At 51.7% G+C, this 19,154-nt stretch overlaps 2 protein-coding genes across 2 annotated transcripts in view; one reads left to right on the top strand and one right to left on the bottom strand.

Moving 5' to 3' along the window:
* The first annotated feature begins 1,356 nt into the window (after positions 1 to 1,356).
* Hk3 (hexokinase 3) lies at positions 1,357 to 17,250 on the top strand. The gene is made up of 19 exons (XM_027940991.2): positions 1,357 to 1,456; positions 4,221 to 4,342; positions 7,644 to 7,806; positions 7,986 to 8,140; positions 8,237 to 8,356; positions 8,450 to 8,545; positions 9,268 to 9,367; positions 9,449 to 9,632; positions 10,125 to 10,280; positions 10,418 to 10,651; positions 10,986 to 11,281; positions 11,379 to 11,518; positions 11,598 to 11,717; positions 13,987 to 14,082; positions 14,251 to 14,350; positions 15,954 to 16,137; positions 16,239 to 16,394; positions 16,582 to 16,815; positions 16,903 to 17,250. Exons 2-19 carry the CDS (start codon positions 4,247 to 4,249, stop codon positions 17,045 to 17,047), a joined length of 2,775 nt encoding a protein of 924 aa, XP_027796792.2. The 5' UTR covers positions 1,357 to 1,456; positions 4,221 to 4,246; the 3' UTR covers positions 17,048 to 17,250.
* A 12-nt stretch (positions 17,251 to 17,262) lies between these two features.
* The window catches only part of Unc5a (unc-5 netrin receptor A), a 61,936-nt gene continuing 60,044 nt past the window's right edge, over positions 17,263 to 19,154 (bottom strand). The window contains exons 14-15 of the mRNA XM_027940994.2: positions 18,613 to 18,791; positions 17,263 to 18,408 (exon numbers count right to left, since the gene is read on the bottom strand). Of these exons, the coding sequence (XP_027796795.2) occupies positions 18,243 to 18,408; positions 18,613 to 18,791 (345 nt within the window). The 3' untranslated portion in view covers positions 17,263 to 18,242. The remainder of the gene's footprint in view (positions 18,409 to 18,612; positions 18,792 to 19,154) is intronic.

Here is a 19,154-nt window from a genome sequence, read left to right as displayed (position 1 = left end):
GCCCGAGTATTGCATCTGCCTTGCCTCTGCTACTGCCAGGGCTGTCCCAGCTGCTCACAGCATCCCTCTACTGACTGACCCAAAGACTTTCCCTGGCACTACAACTAGAGATCAGGACACCCACTGCCTGGTGAAATGGGCACGGCACTTTAAGAAACACTGGCAGGAGTTCTGGTAACGCTTGTCATGTGTGTCCTCACCCTGGTTCAAGAGTGCAAATGTTAGGCCCTGGGTTTAATCTCCCAATACAGCAGGGGGAAAAGGTACAAATGCTGTTGTCAGCATAAATCATAGCTAGAGCTTTTTGCATTCAACTAAACTAAGTTGAGAAATGGGAAGCTCAGGCTAGGGAGAATGCTGTGTTGTGGGTGACAGCCACTCTGCCTTCCCCAGTGCATCCTCCACTTCCATTGCCTTTCAGAGCCTGGTTGGTACCCAGTGTACTACAGCAGGGCTGATGTCTGCCATGCTTCCAGACCTAATTGTGTAAAAGCTGATAGAAAAGTCACTGTCCCTGGTGTTCGTCTAGTGTCATGTGGAAGCCTTGTCCTATATGGTAGGGAACTGCTGATGAGGTAGTGGTAAAATGTCCACCAATTTTCCTGAAACACAGATTGTTGCAGTGTGCTTAGTCTCCTAAGTGGTGCCCCAGGGTTCTGTGCATTCAGGACTAGTTCAACGGAAAAACAGCTTGGTGGCCAGCAGCCTTAGACTTTGCTTCTCCTTCCAGTAAAAAGACGCATGGTGTGAGCCTACTCTCCCCATTTAAGACAAAGGCTAGATTCCTCAGGCTGGCTGTCACCTCTTCTCCTACCATATGTCCCCTGGAGGCCCTGGGAGCTGCACACAGTTCCATGAAGGCACCTGTGTGTATGTGTGTGTGATTGCAGGTATGCGCTCCTCTTTGTGAAAGGATCCCCTCTGCCAGCACACTGTTCTTTCTTCAAGACTTGGCTTCCACAGCCTGCCCAGCACTCATTCACTGTCAGTCCCTTCCTCTTGTGTTTCTACATTGCCTCTTACCACATTTTTTAAAGCTGTTTATTACACTGCATATTTCCCAGGCTAAGCTCCCACTCCTTTCCAGGGATGAGCTACCACCTCAAAACTCCAAAGTGTTTATAAAATGAGCAGAATTCCTAGCATTGCAGTAGGGATGTCACAGGATCCTTGAGTCCATTCACAGTTCCAGCATCCTGTGGTCATTTTACTTTACTTTGCACCATAGCCCTGGCTACCCTGGGTTCCTTTTTTAGAGCAAACTGGGAAGGAAGTTGACCTTCCTGAATTAGTGGATGTCTGGTAAGCAGTAGCTGAGGGAAAGGGTGGGGCTTGGAGACAATATAACTTGGGTCACCCTGAGTTTCACTTTTGAACACAGACCAGGTCACTGTGTGCCTCACATTGAGAAAAGAGCTTAGCCCTGAGGAGGGTAATCAACTGCTGTATCTCCCAGGTGAGTGCTTCCTGTGATTCTGGCTTGCTGCTCCCCAGCCCTATTATCCTCATCCCTTCTGCTTGGCCCACACCAAGAGGTAAGTAGAAGCTCAAAAGGCTAAGCCACTGGTCTCAATGGTGAGGGCCACTCCCACCCTCAGTTGAGTTACGTTTTAGAAGGAATGGTCTCTCAATGTAGCTGATTCACTTAAGGGAAGCCAAGAAGCCCTTGGTTCAAATTTGCAGACCCTGGGCTGGGTTCTGGGGTACAGTATTGAAGGAGACTTGTCCTTCCCCACAGGAGATAGAGTTTAATACTAGAGTTTTGGGGGGAAATTTCATAGTTGGCATATGATGAATAAATGTTGAATGAGTGAGTGAATGATTGAGCTAGATGGGCCTTTAATGGAGAATGTCTTGTAGCCTTCAACCCTTTCCAAAGGTAATTGCCACAGTTACCTCATTTTATTGTTAAAACACATTATAACATTTATAGAATGAACATGCTATAATCCCATTTGAGAGATTTGGAAACTGAATGTAGGTATATGAGATTTGGGGGAGATTTGTCAGAAACTGACTTCACCAAATAAAAACCTCTTCCTCTGCTTCCAATTTTATAAAGTTGTGTTAGCACATCCTATGCCCAAACATGTGCTAGCATTGAAGATGCAGACTCAGCTATTGCAGGGTTTAACTCTCCAAACTTGGGAAACAATTTGAACAAAGCCTGTCAAGCAAGAGTTAGGGAGCTTGTAGTCCATGTGGCTGGTTTTTGGAGCAGAATAGCAAGAGGAAATTTAGGTTGAGGGTTTGTGAAAGGCTCGCAATGCCACTATAAAGAATTCTGGACTTTCCCTACTGCAGTGGAAGCCATCATAGTGTGAATATTTGCTTTCTTTTCTAAGGGAGATAGAACTTCCCTTAAATGACAAGATAAAATCTATTTTAGCACAGTTGCTGGTGATGTGCAGCAAGTTGGGCAAGAAGATGAGTAGACTAGAAGCAGAAGTATTACTTAAGAGGCTGTTAGAACAATCAGACAGTGGTTGTGGGGGTAGGGAGGAGAGGACACTGGAAGAGCTCTTTTCCCAGAGCCCAAGATCAAGCACACAGAGGTGGCAAGGCACGTATACCAGCAACCCAAATGGTTTGTGTAGATGAGCAAACCTCTTGATGCTTCCAGCCAAGGTGGAGGATAGGAGTTCAGTGGTGAAAAGTAGGAAAACAAATTAGTTTTGGTTTTTGAGCTTAAGGAGTCTCTCCAGCACCCAGGAAGTAAGATCTAACAGACCACTGGCATATAGGATTGGGCTCAGGTCAGGGATTTTGGGATCCCTGCACAGGTTTTACTCAACTTTGGGGATGACTGAGATAAAGAGGGATTGTGAAGAAAGGCATGCATGATCAGAGGCTTGGGAACCCCACTGTTTAAAGGCAGACCCAGGAGAGACTGGCTGCTGGAGCCAAAGAAGGGGAGAACACAGCAGCAAATGCACTGAGGGAAGGGGTTTGGGTTTGTCAAATTAGGTTTTAGTTAACCACATAGAGGGCAAATTCATAGGAGTATGGGGCTTGAAGGTAAGAAGGAGTTGCAGTAGTGGGAAGGTACTATGTTTCCAGAAGTTTTGCTGTTGCGAGGTAGAGTGCTCAGTGGACAGAATCCTTGTGGCCCTCTTGGATCCTCCACTGCTTCTCCTCTCCTCCACCCTGAAGGGTACCTGAATCACTGGTACATGAACTCCTTTAATCCTCAGAAGAACATAGTTTTTTTCCCATGGTATCAAAGAGGAAATTGAGGCTCATAGGGTTTCAGATTTGGTTAAATAAATCTGGATGTGCATTCCAAGCAAGGATCTTCTGCTCTCATTGTCTCATTTTCCCTACATAGCATTTTGACATTTTGGTTCCATGTTAGTCCCCATTTCACAGAAAAAGAAAATGTGGCCTTGATGTTGGGAGACCTGGTGCCATGTCCTGGTGGAGAGTTAGGTCCTGGGCTCTCAGTCCAGGGTTTTCTCAGTTCTGTAACCCTGCATTTCACAAAGCATTTCCCCAGGTTTTATTCCATTTTGTGTTGATAACAGCCTTGCAAGCGTAAATATTATTGCTTTACAGATGATGCAGCCAAAATTCTAAGTCATAAATGACTTGTCCAAAGTCATACCATCAGGGGAGCTGCTTTCTAAAGCACAGATTCAGTTTCCGAAGTACAGACCCTTTTCTGTGTCTCCTTGTCACCTTCAAGATGAAATTCACACGTCCTAGACTGGCTTGAAGGCTATCCACAGTCCAGCCTGGCTGCTTCTTTGGCAGATCTTTGGTCTCTCACACCGTTTGACCTCTAGCACATCCCTGACCTTCCAATCATAGCAGTATATTCAACCATTAAGTACATATGTCCATCTATACCACAGTCTGTGCCAGCCCTGCTGTGATTGTTGGTAAGGCTGTGAGTTCTCTGAGGATAGGGCCTGCATCTACTTCATCTACACCCCAGCATCCTGCACAGAAGGCCTCCGGATATAAATGAATGACAGAATAAACAAATGACAATTGAACATGAAATCAGCCTCCCAATCTCTCTTGTTAACACATGCTTCTGGAAAATAACTGCCTTCTGGTTAATTGCTAAAGGATCTTTGATAATTAGAGTTTCTGAATTCTGCCCACAATCTCCTCCTTGGTCCCTTTCAGAAGGAAGGGAGTTGAAGGTCTGAGTTACAGCCTCCTAGGGCCTAAAGATTATGTGGTTGACCCTGGCTGTCCCTTTTCTCCTGTAGGTGACCCACTCCCATTGTGGAATCACATGGACTCCATTGGGCCTGCTGGGTTGCAGCCTGGGGAAAGAGCCCTGGGCTGTCCCCAGGAGGGGTTACCCCTGCCCTCAGACAGCTCAGAGCTGGTAAGTTCAGTGCTGGGGGCCTGTTTCATGCTTATTCCAAGGATGTGAAGAGCAGGAAGACTGGAGATCTAAGGGTCCCTGTGCACACACCTGTGTGACCTCTTTCCAGTTTACCAAGCTATTTTCTCCAACCCAGTACCTCTTTCTTTTGTGGCTCCAAATAACTGCAAGATTAGCTCACAGGCTTAGAGAGGTGAAATGACTCAAGTTTAAGGCCTGACAGGAGCTTGAGCTGAGGTGTGTCAGCTCCAGAAGTATTGCTTTTGCCACCTTTCCACATGGGTACCGTCCCTACCCCAAGTGAGTCCATACATCCAAAATGGGCCCTCCCAGGAGTTTCTTGTAAATTGCTGTATTCTTGAGCCCTTTCCACTCCTCCAGTCACACCTGCATCTCTCTCTCTCCTCGCACCCAGGGTTGATTGTAGTGCTGAACTGAACGTGGAAGTTATTATGTGGCATAGTCCGTATGGCCAAGGTTTGTTCAGAAGTGAATTTCTCTTTTTTTTCCCCCACCATCTGACCAAGACTCATAAGCTCTTGCCTACCACACCCTTGAGCCGGAAACACTTATGTAAATCGTTTCATATATCTTGGTTTGTTTCTTCATCAGTAAAATGAAGGAGAATAAAGCTAAATGTTCTCCACTTCCTGAATGGTTAAATGAGCTCATGGAGATAAAGGACCTGCGTGCGCAGTGGAGGCATCCATGTTTCTGAAGTTTTCTGACTCCTTCTAAGATCTACTCACTAGGCTTCTTGTCCAACTGTGAAGACATCACCCCTCACTGCATTTCACGTTCCCCCTCCTCTCTTGTCCAACTTTTACCCTAGACTCTGCTGTAAACATTTCCTCTGCGTCCAACCCATAGCTGGGTCCCAGGAATGAGCAATGACTGCTCTCTAGGGCTTGTTTTAGGGCCTGCCATCGGACTCCCTTTTCACCCCTCCCTCCTATGCATATCCCACATCTGCCCTCTGCCTCTGCACCTGTAATTCCCTTTGGCTTTGGGGAACTTCACAGGGATACCCAGTGTCCTGTGGCCTTGGACTCCTACTCAGCACCCAGGTCTCACCCTGGACTCCCTGCCCACAGCCTTGGGTTGAGAAAAAGTTAATTACTTGTCTCATAAACCCTTCCCAGACCCTTCCCCAAAGTCTTTTTTTTTGTAACTAGAGAAGATCTAGATATAAGACCCTCTAGGCTAGCTGTATCTCATGCTCTGAAGAAAGGGAACCCACATTCCCCAGGCATTTCTTTTGTGTCGGACACTGCTCCATTGCTGCCCGTCTGTAATCTCGTCCTCACAGCATTCTTTGAGAAGCAGGCACTATTCTTGTTCTTGCCTGATAGAGGAGATAACTTGCTCAGAGAAGTGAGGTGATGGCTCCACACTAACACGCGAGTTAATTAAAGGAGCCAGCATGGAAGCCATACGGACTTTGCAGGCTATCTAATGCTTTGCTCCTTGCTTCCTAACCAAGGATAGGATAGGAGGGGAGGCTCCAGAAGTTTCTCTAGGCTGGTGTGCACCCCACCAGAGTGCCAGAGAAGTTCTTTCTTGTGGCTTTGGTCATCTCCTAGTTTCTCCACTTGAACCTTATTGTACCCAGGAGGAAAAGGCAGAAAAATAAATCTGCCCAAGCCATTGACTTCTCCATAACTCCACAGTTGTCTCTTCTCCCATTTGAATGGCACTTTACACTTTCACAAACATTGTTCCCATTTATCTCATGTCACAACCATTCAATCAACAAATCCCAAGAGCCTTTTTGGCATGGCCCTGAGAGCCATGAACAGACATAGTCCTCCACACCAGGGGACTTAGTAATATTGTATTTTCTGTTTCTCCTAAGAGTTGACTTACGCTCACAAAGAGTATGCCTTTCCCAGGATTACATGGCTGAAAAGGGGCAGGGCAAGGACTCTGATTAAGTTTTCTTTTGTTTGGGTTTTCTTCCTGCCTTAAATTCTTTTCAGGGGTGGTTGCTAGTCTTTACAAGTCTTCACATTGATATAGAAACATCTCTATAGTCCATGTGACCTGGGTTCACAATCTACCCTGCTCCTTCATATCCTTCTCTGACTAGGCAGATGACTTGCCCTCTCTGAGCCTCAGTTTCCTCATTTGTAACATAGGAGTAAACTTTCCAAGCATGTGTGGTTGCTGGCAGCTGCCACATACCAATGTCATGGAGCCCTCCAGTTAGTATATTTTCTTCCTCATGAACTCTGTTTCCCAGTCTCAAGAAATTAATCCAGAGAGGTTTTTGCACACAGAGCTGGGGCTCCTGGGGCTCTTCTTTTTGGAGGAGTGGGAACCTGGGGTGTCACATCCTCTGCCTTCCCCTGCCTGCTCAGCCCTCCTTTCAGGCTCCAATCCACTCCTGGTCTTCCCCCAAATCCATCACATACTCTAGAGAAAGCCCATTTGTGCTCATCCTTCAGATCTTCATATGGCTTGTTCTAACCTTCATTTAGGTTTCCTCCTCAAGGAGGCCTTCCTGGATTCCTATCTAAAGAGATCTTTTCCTCCCCAGTCATTCTCGATCTTCCAATCCTGCTCCCCTCCCCCTTAATAGACACTAAACTATTAAACTACCACAATCATATTATTATTTACTTATTTTCTGTCTCTCATTCTGGAATCAGAGCTCTACAAGAGCAGGACTTGGTTAGTTATGTGGTGTATGGTGCTTAGAGTAGTGCTGGCCTTGGTTGATATGTTAGGAAGGATGAAGGGAAGACCATCTCCCGTGGTCTCCAAACTCTCCTGTGCTGAGCTTGTTCTGGTTCTAGAGTATGAGAATGGGTTAGGAAAGGCAAACACTTGACATTTGTTCACACGTTTGTTCATCTCAACAACTCACTGAGAGGCTTTTGCTCTGGATACTGGGGGGCCAGAGGGCAATCAGTCATAGTGACAAGAGGGAGGTCTTTCCAAACCCTGCATCCAAATGAGTAGACGGGCAGGGAAGAGGATGTTGGAGCTGAGAGGAAACCACCAGGACATGGAGCAGGAGGAGGTGGGTGGTTTCTCTCTCCTAAGCAGAATTTTCTGAGGACACAGGAGCTGGGTGTAGACCATAAGAGTCAGTGTATGAAGAGGCAAGGAGTAGGATGGGCAGGTGCTAGACTAGCAAGGTTCAGAGGGGTTTGGGGACTGGGTCCAAGCCAGCCCCTTGGAAAGCTGAAGGACTGAAAGACAGGTGCGAGATGAGCAGGGCAGGCCTCTGCTCCTGTTGGAGAATCTGGCTAGTGCAACAGGGTTTCTTTCCAGATGTTGGCTTGTTTCTTCCCAGGTACAGGAATGTCTACAGCAATTCAAGGTGACAAGGACACAGCTGCAGCAGATCCAAGCCAGCCTCCTGGATTCCATGGAGCAGGCATTGAAGGGACAGGCCAGCCCTGCTCCTGCTGTCCGGATGCTGCCCACATATGTGGGGTCTACCCCACATGGCACTGGTGGGTGGCATTAGACTAACATGAGTGACCAGGCTTGGAAGAGAATACTGATCTTATCCCTGTGTTCCATCTCTAAGGTCCCTTTATCCAGATTTTGCAGGCCTTGGGAATTTTTCTGGGAGGCAGAGGGCACCGATCTTGCTGGCTACATGGCTTTCTATGACCTGCTTGCCCCCTAGAACAAGGAGACTTTCTGGTGCTGGAGCTAGGGGCCACAGGGGCCTCACTGCGAGTCTTGTGGGTGACTCTGACAGGCATCGAGGGGCATAGGGTGGAGCCCAGGAGCCAGGAGTTCATGATTCCTGAAGAGGTGGTACTGGGCACTGGCCAGCAAGTGAGTATCAATGCCATGGCCTTTAGGACCTGGGCCCGGTTGGGGGGCTGGGGCTCAGGTGGGCAGAGCTAAGTGCCCTGACTCCTTGTCTCACAGCTCTTTGACTTTGCCGCCTGCTGCTTGTCTGAGTTCCTGGATGCACACCCTGTAGGAAATCAGGGCCTGCAGCTTGGGTTCAGCTTCTCCTTCCCTTGCCACCAAACAGGCCTGGACAAGGTGAGGTGGAGCAGGCCTGGGAACAGTGTGTGGAGAGGGGCTGCAGCACCATGAAAGCCACTAGAGGATTGACTCCACTTCTCTGCCCCCCAGAGCACCCTCATTTCCTGGACCAAAGGTTTTAGGTGCAGTGGTGTGGAAGGCCAGGATGTGGTCCAGTTGCTGAGAGATGCCATTCAGAGGCAGGGGGTGAGTGGAAGTAGAGGTGATGGAATGGCGGCCCTGGCTGGCCTGGGCTTGCATCTGTGGGCTGTGCCTGTGCTTCAGAAAGGGCCTGCCTTTCTTTCCTGCTCACTGCTTTTATCCGGTTTAACCCTGGTTGCCACCATTCCCATTGTATAGGCAAGGTAACTTGGGCTAAAGAAATGTTCAGGGCCCTGGTGGTGGTACTGGACAAAAAATGAAAACTGTGATTATGTCCTCAAGGTTCTTACAGTCTACCTGTGTCACATTCTAATAAAAGATTGTCTCTGTGTTCTGACTGCGGAGGGAGCAGGCACTTGAAGGAAAAATTTGCCTGGTGTTTATGGTGAGGCTGGGGAGGAGGATCTAGTTCAGAGGTGGGCATAGGCCAAAGTGTTAGAGCAAGCAGTAACTAGGGCCTGGGGAGCCAGGCCAGGATGCAGGTGAGGAGAGCAACCCAAGAAGGGCTCAGTCTTGAGACCGTCATCTTGAGGAGCTCTGGATGTGATGACTGAAGGTGGGAACCCATGACCTTGAGGCCTGATTTGGGGAAGGGAGGAGCTGAAGATGGGATGGGAGGAAAACCTTTTATAGGGGCCCTGGGTGTTGTGTTTGGGAATGCAAACACTTGCGTTTCGTGGACTTTGGATGTCTCCATCAAAGCCCTGCCCCTGGGATCCCACTCTGGCTATCAGGCCAGTCCCAACTCTGCCCTGTCCACTGCCCAGGCCTACAGCATTGATGTGGTTGCTGTGGTGAACGACACAGTGGGCACCATGATGGGCTGTGAGCCAGGCACCCGGCCATGTGAGATTGGGCTCATCGTAGGTGAGCCGCAGACCTTTTTAGATGAGGGGTGGTGGGTGTGGCTGCCTGGCGGGCAGGACCTGATGGTGCTATCCCTGCCAGACACTGGCACCAATGCATGTTACATGGAGGAGGCGAGGCACGTGGCCGTATTGGATGAGGACCGGGGCCGCACCTGCGTCAGCATTGAATGGGGATCCTTCAATGATCATGGGGCCCTGGGGCCAGTGATGACCACCTTCGACCATGCCTTGGATCAGGAGTCCCTGAATCCTGGTGCCCAGAGGTGACCTAGCAGGGGGTCCTGACCCTGGTCTAGGCCTTATTGCTGCTCTGACCCACCTCTTCTGCTATCCCTGCACTCAGGCCCTTACCACTCCTCCCTCTTACTCTGAAGGTTCCCAGTTGCACCCTGGGGGATCCTGGCAAGGTTCAAAGAAAAAAGGTCTCAAGGTTCTAGAACCCAGAGTTTTCAACCCTGGACACTCCTTTATTCCTGACTCTCATCAGCCCTGATAGATGGCTGATGTTGGGGGTTCAGAATAGCTGAGTCAGGTGTGCCTTGCCTTCTTTAGATCCTGCTGTGCCTCCAGGAGGCCCGTGAACTTACCCTAAGTCAGAGGGGGCAACATGCTCTGTCCTCTGGGAGGCTCCAGTTGGGAGCCTCCAGTTGGGGGTTTTGGTATAGAAAGTGACTCCTCTTTGGGGGCTTTTGGAGGTGGAGCCAGGTAGGCTGAGGGCTTCAGCAGGGCTGTCCAGCTACCTTTTCCACTTGCAGGTTTGAAAAGATGATTGGGGGCTTATACCTGGGTGAGCTGGTGCGACTGGTGCTGGCCCACTTGGCCCGTCGTGGCGTCCTCTTTGGTGGCTGTACCTCTCCTGCTTTGCTGAGCCAAGGCAGCATCCGTCTGGAGCATGTGGCTGAGATGGAGGAGTAAGTGGGGGAGGCTGGCAGCTCAGACAAGGGGATTCTCAGGTTGGGAAACAGGAGGTGGCCATGGGGATTTTGTGGGATGGGGAGCTACTGGGCTGTCTGAGCCCCAAACAATTATCCTGTCTACCTGCCCCCAGCCCCTCCACTGGGGCAGCCCGTGTCCACACAATCCTGCAGGACCTGGGCCTGAGCCTGGAGGCTTCAGATGCTGAGCTTGTGCAGCGCGTGTGCGCGGCTGTGTGCACGAGGGCTGCCCAGCTTTGTGCGGCGGCCCTGGCTGCAGTCCTGTCCCGCCTGCAGCACAGCCGGGAGCAGCAGACCCTCCAGGTTGCTGTGGCCACAGGAGGTCAAGTGTTTGAGCAGCACCTCAGGTACTGTGAGAATATGGACACATAGCCTGAACATGTGTGTGTTTATGATAGACACCCAGAGGGCACCTGGGATCACATGTGTAAGCCAGTGGATATGAATGGCACCTAAGCAGATTGAAGGCCAGACTGGGCTGTGGGAGGCCAGGAGACAGCCAACAAGAGAAGAAATGTTTCTTTTTGCTTGTGCCATGGAGGGGGGTCACTGGGGACACTTAGATGTATTGTTGGTGCACAGAACTGATTTAGGATTGAGTTGATTTAAAATTATAGGACCCAGGGCTTCAGCAAAGGGCTCAGATATCAAGCTGGGTGCACCTGGTGTATGTCTGTGTAGGTTCCACAGCATTTTGCAGGAGACAGTGATGCTCTTGGTCCCGGAATGTGATGTCTCCTTTATCCCCTCTGTGGATGGAGGTGGCCGGGGCGTGGCAATGGTGACAGCTGTGGCTGCCCGCTTGGCCGCCCACCGGCGCCTGCTGGAGGAGACCCTGGCACCTTTCCGGTTGAACCTGGAGCAGCTGAAAGCCGTGCAAGCGCAGATGCGGGAGGCCATGGCCAAGGGGCTCCGAGGGGAGGCTTCCTCTCTCCGTATGCTACCCACTTACGTGCGAGCCACACCCGATGGCAGTGGTGAGGACCTGGCCTGAGTGTGGGTCTGGGAGTCACAGAGTCTGCTGGGGCTGGAGCCGCCAGCACTGTGTTGGTACTGAGTGTCTTTGTCCCACAGAGCGAGGAGACTTTCTGGCTTTGGACCTGGGGGGCACCAACTTCCGGGTCCTCCTGGTGCGTTTGACAGAAGGAGATGTGCAGATCATCAACCAGGTTTACTCCATCCCTGAGTGTGTGGCCCAGGGCTCTGGGCAGCAGGTACTGACAGAAGGCCCCATCAGAGGGTTGCGGGGGGGGCACGGGTGGAGTCCACGTCTTGACCTGCCACACCCTGCAGCTCTTTGACCACATCGTGGACTGCATCGTGGACTTCCAGCAGAGGCAGGGCATGAGTGGACAGAGCCTCCCCCTGGGTTTCACTTTCTCCTTCCCATGCAAGCAGGTTGGCCTGGACCAGGTGAGAGAGTAAGGAAAAGTGATCCCCAAGGGGTTCCTACCCGTACATCCATCACAGAGTGTACATGAGCCAGGGAAAGGGCCGTGTGTAGGGTGGGGGTTGGTGCTGGAGGGGGGTGGCAGAGTAACAGGCACAAGTCTAGACCCAGCATCCCCACTCAGAACACACCGCAGTGTGTCCTTCCACATGCACGACAGCCGCACAATCTGCTGCCATCTCTCGACTGGTCTGCTGGGCTCCAGGCTAAGCATGCTTGATGCTTTTGATTATTCTTTGCAAGATGTGAGAAGCAGGTATGACTCAGGTATAAACCCAGGCATGTAAGAAACATGGTTTGATAAATTTCTTTTTTTTTTTTAATCTTTTTGTGTGATACTGGGGATTGAACTAAGGGGAACTTCACCACTGAGCCACATCCCCAGCCCTATTTTGTATTTTATTTAGAGACAAGGTCTCACTGAGTTGCTTAGCATCTCGCTTTTGCTGAGGCTGGCTTTGAATTCGCGACCCTCTTGCCTCAGCCTCCCAAGCCACTGGGATTATAGGCATGTGTCACCATGCCCAGTACAGTTTGATTAATTTCTATAACTGAACTTTACTTTGTGTGGAGCCCACATTCTTTTGAGAGGTTAAAACTTAGTGTTAGTCAATGTGGGGATCCCCTTCCCAAGGTAGGGTCTTCTCTTAGCTCCATAGCAAACTTTGCTGTGCAAAATTTACAGACATGGGGAAACTCAGAGAAGTCCAGGTCCCAGCTCTCTGGGAATCTCCTTCTGCCAATTTCTGTCTTAAGTCTTTTTTTTTTTTTTGTACCAGGTATTTGAATCCAAAGGCACTTAACCACTGAGTCACATCCCCAGCCCTTTTAATTTTTTATTTAGAGACAGGGTCTTGCCAAGTTGCTTAGAGCCTTACTAAGTCCGCTGCTAAGGCTAGCTTTGAACTCGCAGTCCTCCTGCCTCAGCCTCCCAAGCCACTGGGATTACAGGCCTGTGCCACCATGCCCAGACTTCTCTTGAATCTTAATACTTCCCTAGGATTTACTTGGGGAATGAAGATTGAAGCCTCTTCTGTTCTCAGGTCACTCAAATCCCTTCTGTCTCTCCCCCACCCCCTACCACACAAGTTTAATTCAGGAAACCACCAAAAATCTGGGTCGGAGTTCCCCTCTGCCTCCACTTCCCCAGACAGGGGGTCCATCTTGTCTGGGGCAGGGAAACTATTATTTCCCATCATTTGATTTCTCTCAAACTACTTCTCCCTCTAGTCTCTCACATTCTCTGGTTTGTGTTTTTGAGACAATGAGCACACGGTGTCTCACTGCTGTACAGTGGGGAAAGGGACGTAAGGCAATATGACTGGGGGGAAATGTTCACTATTTCTGAAATCCACTGCACTAGCAGGGAGTGGTGGCGTGTGCCTGCAGATTCAGCTACTCCAGAGTCTGAGATGGGAGGCTCCCTTGAGTCAGGAGTTCCCGGCCAGCCTAGGGATCAACATAGTGAGACCCCATCTCATAAAAACAAAACAAAATAATAGAATCTGCTCCAAAAATTTCCAGCCCTGCCTCCTTCTTTGGGCAGAGTAGTCATTTTCCCCTGATGGCACTGGCCTTACTCACTCCTCCTGCCCCTCCCTCAGAGGGGGCTAACAAGAACAAACCTCTTCAGGTACAGTCAAGTTCCCTGTCACTAATCTAAGTCCAGTTCCTCACAATAAAAGTGTGTCTGTCTTGCCCCCTCTCATCCTGTCAGAGTGTCTCGCTTTTCCATTTGTCCTTTACCCATAACTGGGACAAACGAGTGAATCTGACATTGATACAGTTCCATCCCTAACTCTGAGTATTCCTTCCTCTCGAGTGACTTTTGATTTCTCTCAGAGAAGGTGGGATCTGCTGGCATTTGAGCTTCTGAGCTTTCTCTGTCCTCTTTCTCACCTACAGCACTCACTTTACCAGTTCTGTTTAGTCCTGACTCAATTACAAAGGGCCATTCCTTCTGGCAAATGTCTTAAAATGGCCAGACCCTCAGACTGTCTGTGTGTTCTAGAACTAATAATGGAAGATGTAGGTCAAATCACTATTAATAATAGGTTTCTTCACTCCTGGGAAGTTGGGAGGGAGCAGAAGTCAAGGCTTTTGACCATAGGGCAAAGTGGTCAAGGAAACTGTAGCAGAAATTGTAGCTTTTGTTGGGATGCTGGCTTTGGGGAGGCAGAGTGAGATTTGAAGGGACCTCCAGTTTCCCGTCTCCTCTTGGTCCCACCTCAGGGCATCCTTCTGAACTGGACTAAGGGTTTCAATGCATCAGACTGTGAGGGCCATGATGTTGTGCATCTGCTGCGGGAAGCCATCAAACGCAGACAGGTAAGAGCCTGCCCCGAGGGGTGCTTTGCGCTGCAGGAGGCCTTGAAGGGAGCAAGGGTCTCTTGCTTTCTGAGAGGGGGGTCCTCTGCAATAGAGACCTCTGGGTCCAGTGCTGGTTGCCGTGACGACCGCGTTGCCCAGCAACTAGCAGCATCCTTTTGTATGCAGGCAGTGGAGCTGAATGTTGTTGCCATTGTCAATGACACGGTGGGGACCATGATGTCCTGTGGCTATGAGGATCCCCGTTGCGAGATAGGCCTCATTGTCGGTGAGGAGGGTCCTGCCCTTTTGTGCCCCTACTGCTTGATAATTTGCTGCCTCCTGTTGATTCCTTGGGTTGGATGTTCCCTTGGCCCTGGGGATGAAGAATTGTTCCTGTCTGACCCAGTAGGGTCCTGGGATACTGTATAGGGCTGGGAGTCTGGAGTTGGAGTATTTCATCCACCTCAGTTACTGACACAGTCATTAAATATTTCTAAGCCTCAGTTTGCCCATCTGATAAATGAATCTCTGCTTTGGAGTCACATAGATTTGGGTGAAAATACTAGCTTTGTCACTTCTACCTTATGACCTTGGGCAAGTCACTAGACCCTCAGTTTCCTTATTGTATAAAGCAGATAATAGTGCCTCTAATAATAGTGAAGATGAAATACGGGGTGAGGGGGAAGTGTGCCCAATGCCTGACTTGTACTGCATACTCAATTCTGGAACTAGCAAGGAGCATGGGGGAAGGACCCAGGAGCTATATGGGTCCTTCAGACTGTCTAAGATTCGATGTCTTTATTAAGCACCTACACTGAGGCCAGCTGGAATCGAAGCACATATAAACGAAGGAAATTCTGCATTTTCAGAATTGACCAGCCTGTGGGGTTGAGCATAGAACAGCCCATGGGTGAGAGAGAACTGATTCTAACTCTACACATGGGTGGGTACAAGGCCAAGATCAGAAAGAAGTGGGCCCTGAGACAGGTGGGACTTACAAGTCTTGAAGGAAAGGAGGGCTCCCCAAGCTCCTTAAGAGTCTCTTAGGTGCAAGACACACAGCAGCTTCCCGTGGACTGGAGCTTCTTGAACACAGGGCCTGGCACCGGCAGGCGCTCAGGAGAGGTGTATCCACGTGGCTATGGGAATAATGTACTGAATAGAGGAATTCCAGGTGGCAAGAAGCCCATCTTCCCAGGGCTGAAATATGGAGGGAGAGAGGGGAAATGCCTTTGACCAGGCTGTGCCTCCTGCCTGGAATGCCTTTCCCTCTCCATGCCTCTTGGCTTCAAAGCCCAATTTAGACATCGATTTCTCTCTGTAGCTTTTCTTTACCTTGTAGGCAGCAAGACCTACCCTGAGTTCCAGGACTCCTATGATGCCGTCCTTTTGTACTTCTATTAGGGCCTGTATATGTCCATCAGAGATGGCCATTCATTATCCAACTTATGGCCAGATGGTGGGGTTCCTTGTGTTGGATTTCCCTGTATGTTCCTGGCCTGGCCCAGTACCAGTTAGTTGACTGAAGGTCTAGAAAGCCAAGACTAGGGAGCTCTCTAGCCTCTTACCAGCTGATGGCAGTGGGCCATCACATCTCCCAGGGGAATAATGTGACTGATGGACCTTGCAGGGGCCCTTTTGGGCAGCATGGCAGATGCCCTGATCATGGTACTGGTAGGGGAGGTAGTGGAGGCCCCAAGGGCTTGGTGCAGACAGGATCTGCACTGTGGATGTCAGGAAGGAAGGAAGAGGACTAGGACAGGTTTTAAATGTGGGAAGATGGAGAAGTAGGGAGGGAGCACGAATTTTGTCATTTTGGTGTGGGAAGGGCTCAGAGGGGTTTTGTCTGCATCAAAAAGTGTTTTCCACCCCATCTGGCTTCTCTGCAGGAACTGGAACCAATGCCTGCTACATGGAAGAGCTCCCGAATGTGGTGGACATGGCCGGCGAGTCAGGCCAAATGTGCATCAACATGGAGTGGGGAGCCTTTGGGGATGATGGCTCACTGGGCATGCTCAGCACCTGCTTTGATGAGAGTGTGGACCAGGCGTCCATCAATCCTGGCAAGCAGAGGTGCGGGCTGGGCTGGGCAGTGATGGCTGGCAGTGGCAGGCTCTGGGGATAGGAGCTGCCAGGCCCTCCTGCCCCAGGCAGACACACACATGTTCATGCAGATTTGAGAAGATGATCAGTGGTATGTACCTGGGGGAGATTGTCCGCCACATCCTCTTGCATTTGACCAGCCTTGGAGTTCTCTTCCGAGGCCAGCAGACCCAGTGCCTTCAGACCAGGGACATCTTCAAGACCAAGTTTCTCTCTGAGATTGAAAGGTACCCAAGGCCAGCATTGGCTTCCTACTCCCCAAAGGAGTCTATCCGTCCACTGTGGGGGAATGCTGCCTGCTGGTGATGGCTGGGTCCTCTCTGGAGGATGAGGTGGGAAAAATCTTGAGAGAGGGGGAGCTAATGCAGCTAATGCAGATCCCAACTCTGTGCTTTATTCCTTCCTGTCCCCCAGCGACAGCCTGGCTCTGCGACAGGTCCGAGCCATCCTGGAGGATCTGGGGCTGCCCCTGACCTCAGACGATGCCCTGATGGTCCTAGAGGTGTGCCAGGCTGTGTCCCAGAGAGCTGCTCAACTCTGTGGGGCAGGTGTAGCTGCCGTGGTGGAGAAGATCCGGGAGAACCGTGGCCTGGAGGAATTGACAATCTCCGTGGGGGTGGATGGGACCCTCTACAAGCTGCATCCCCAGTGAGTCTGGGTGCATGAGCCAGGCAGGGAGGCATGGCTGCGGGGCTTGGCTGTCCTCGGGCTCATCTCAGCTCCTCCTCTTCACAGCTTCTCCAGCCTGGTGGCAGCCACAGTACGAGAACTGGCCCCTTGCTGTAAAGTCACCTTCCTGCAGTCAGAGGATGGATCTGGCAAAGGTGCAGCTTTGGTCACTGCTGTTGCCTGTCGCCTTGCTCAGAAGACCCGTGTCTGAAGAAATCCACAGGAACCTGGGATCTCAGCCCTAGTCTTGCCAGACCAGGGCCTGGGCCCAGCCCGTCTCCAAGCCAGACCAGCCACCAGGGACTCTCAGAATAGTCCATGTATGATACCTCTATGGCCATCTACCCTCCCCGATAGCTTTTCCCAAGAGAGGTAGCACATGGGTTAGCAATATATATATATAATTTATTTACATTCACGTCCGCTAAAATCCCTATGCGCCCCGGCGGCCGGGCAAGGCTGTGTACATAAGGCCAAGTATAAGTGCATGAATGCACTTAAGACAGAGTCAGGACACAAGCTTCACACGACAGGCCCCACATGGGGGCACCGGCCAGCCCTAGGAACGGGCATGCCACAGCACACACACTCGCCGTTGTACAGCCCGGGACTCCCATTGCATATTCACACGCCCCGCCGGGCAGGGCACCTCGAGGCTGGGATCAGGGGAAGGGTCGGGAAGGAGCCATCGGGTGTCCCTGGGTGGGTGGGAGAAGGGCAGCATGTGAGGCAGATGTGTACCGACACCAGGCGTGAGACGTGAGTGACCTCTGGGTGTACAGCATGAGATGCGTGTGGTGGTGGTGGGGGTCTGCGTGACCCGGGAAGGGGTGCATGTGAGATGGGCACACAAGGCATGCATGGGCACATGCCCGTGTGGTGGTTGTGTGCCTGAATCCAGGGGCCAGCCCGTCTGGCTGGGGTCCTCAGTCCGGCAGGCATGGAGCCAGGCCCCTCAGGCGTGCCCCTACCCAGCAGGCACAGAAATGTTTGCATAAGGCCCAGCTCAGGCAGGAGCCCCAGGGGCCTCATTCCGAGCCCAGCGTGTACACATGTGCCCGTGTGTATGCGGGCCCCTGGGAGGGGCAGGAGGAGAGGTAGCATCACACGCACACACACACATACACAGATGGGCTGGGCCCAACCTGGGCTCCAGGCACTGTCCACCCTGGGCCCGGGGGCCAGGCATAGTGTGAGCAGGTGGCTGGGCCAGGCTGGCCAGGCAGGCCAGGGAGGGATGGGAGTTGGAGCAGGGTCTGAAGGGCCAGCATTAAGGGACAACTTCGGCCGGGAGGGGGCCTGTCCAAGCAGCTCTCCCTGGTGCGGGGGTAGGGCCCCTGTCCGGCTTCTGTCCCTGGCAGGTGCCAAAGCTGGTGAGAGTGTAGGCGTTATGGGCCTGGCTGGTCTCAGCACTCGGCCTCTGACACCGTGAAGAGGCCAGCGTCTGGCTGGCCCAGTCCGGCCACTGCCGCTGCCAGCTGGCTGAGGTTGCCGTTGGGGAAGTGCCGTGCCTCCCACAGGTTGAGGATCATGGCTGTGGGGCTGGGCTTGGAGGCAAAGAAGCTGAGATGGCTGCAAAGAGGAGGAGAGCCCATCAGTGGCCTGACCTCACCCCGGGCTGCCACCTCACACGGCAGCCTACCAAGGACAGGACCACCCCTCAGCCCCAGTCACTGGTGGAAGTTGCAGGGCCCTGCAGGCTGCCCGCCTGCCCCGCCTGCCCCACCTGGACTGCTGGGGGCCTCCACAACCCCTCCCTGCCTGGGTCCCACCCACCTGTCCAGGTGGAGTTTCTGGGCTAGAGTCCGCCAGTCGGCACCCCGACTGCAGGGCGGGTCCAGGCTGGTAATGATCTTCTGCCGAATGAGGAAGGGAATCTTGAAGGCACTGGGGCCCACCAGGGCTGGGACCCCCCCTTCACTCTCCAGAGCCAGAAGCTCAGCAAACCTCGTGTCCTGGGGATGGGAAGGAGGAGGACATGGTGTTAGAATGCTTCTCACTGCCACCTCCGCTGGGGCAGCTCCCAGACATCCCAGAACGTGGAGGTGGCGTGGGCACTGGGGCTTCCTGAGCACCCCTCACTCGGTGCCAAGCCCTATTCTCTGGACTTCAGAGGGACCCCAGGATCAAAGGTGCACAACCTGCCCAAAGTCTCAGCCAGTGAGCAGAGGCGCTCTCCGGCCCCCTTCCCCTACCTTGAGTCCTCGGTCAGCCCTGCCACCACCCAGCACTTACTGCTCCTGCTGCCTTCAGTCCTCCCTCCTCAGCTCCTGCTGCTGGAAATGTCCTTCCCCACCCTGCTGCTTGTCAACTCCTGC

This window comes from Marmota flaviventris, chromosome 5 (assembly GCF_047511675.1).
Source record: "Marmota flaviventris isolate mMarFla1 chromosome 5, mMarFla1.hap1, whole genome shotgun sequence".
NCBI classification, from domain to species: domain Eukaryota; kingdom Metazoa; phylum Chordata; class Mammalia; order Rodentia; family Sciuridae; genus Marmota; species Marmota flaviventris.
The sequence above is the reverse complement of the archived record's forward strand: the minus strand, read 5'-3'. Positions and strand labels throughout refer to the sequence as shown.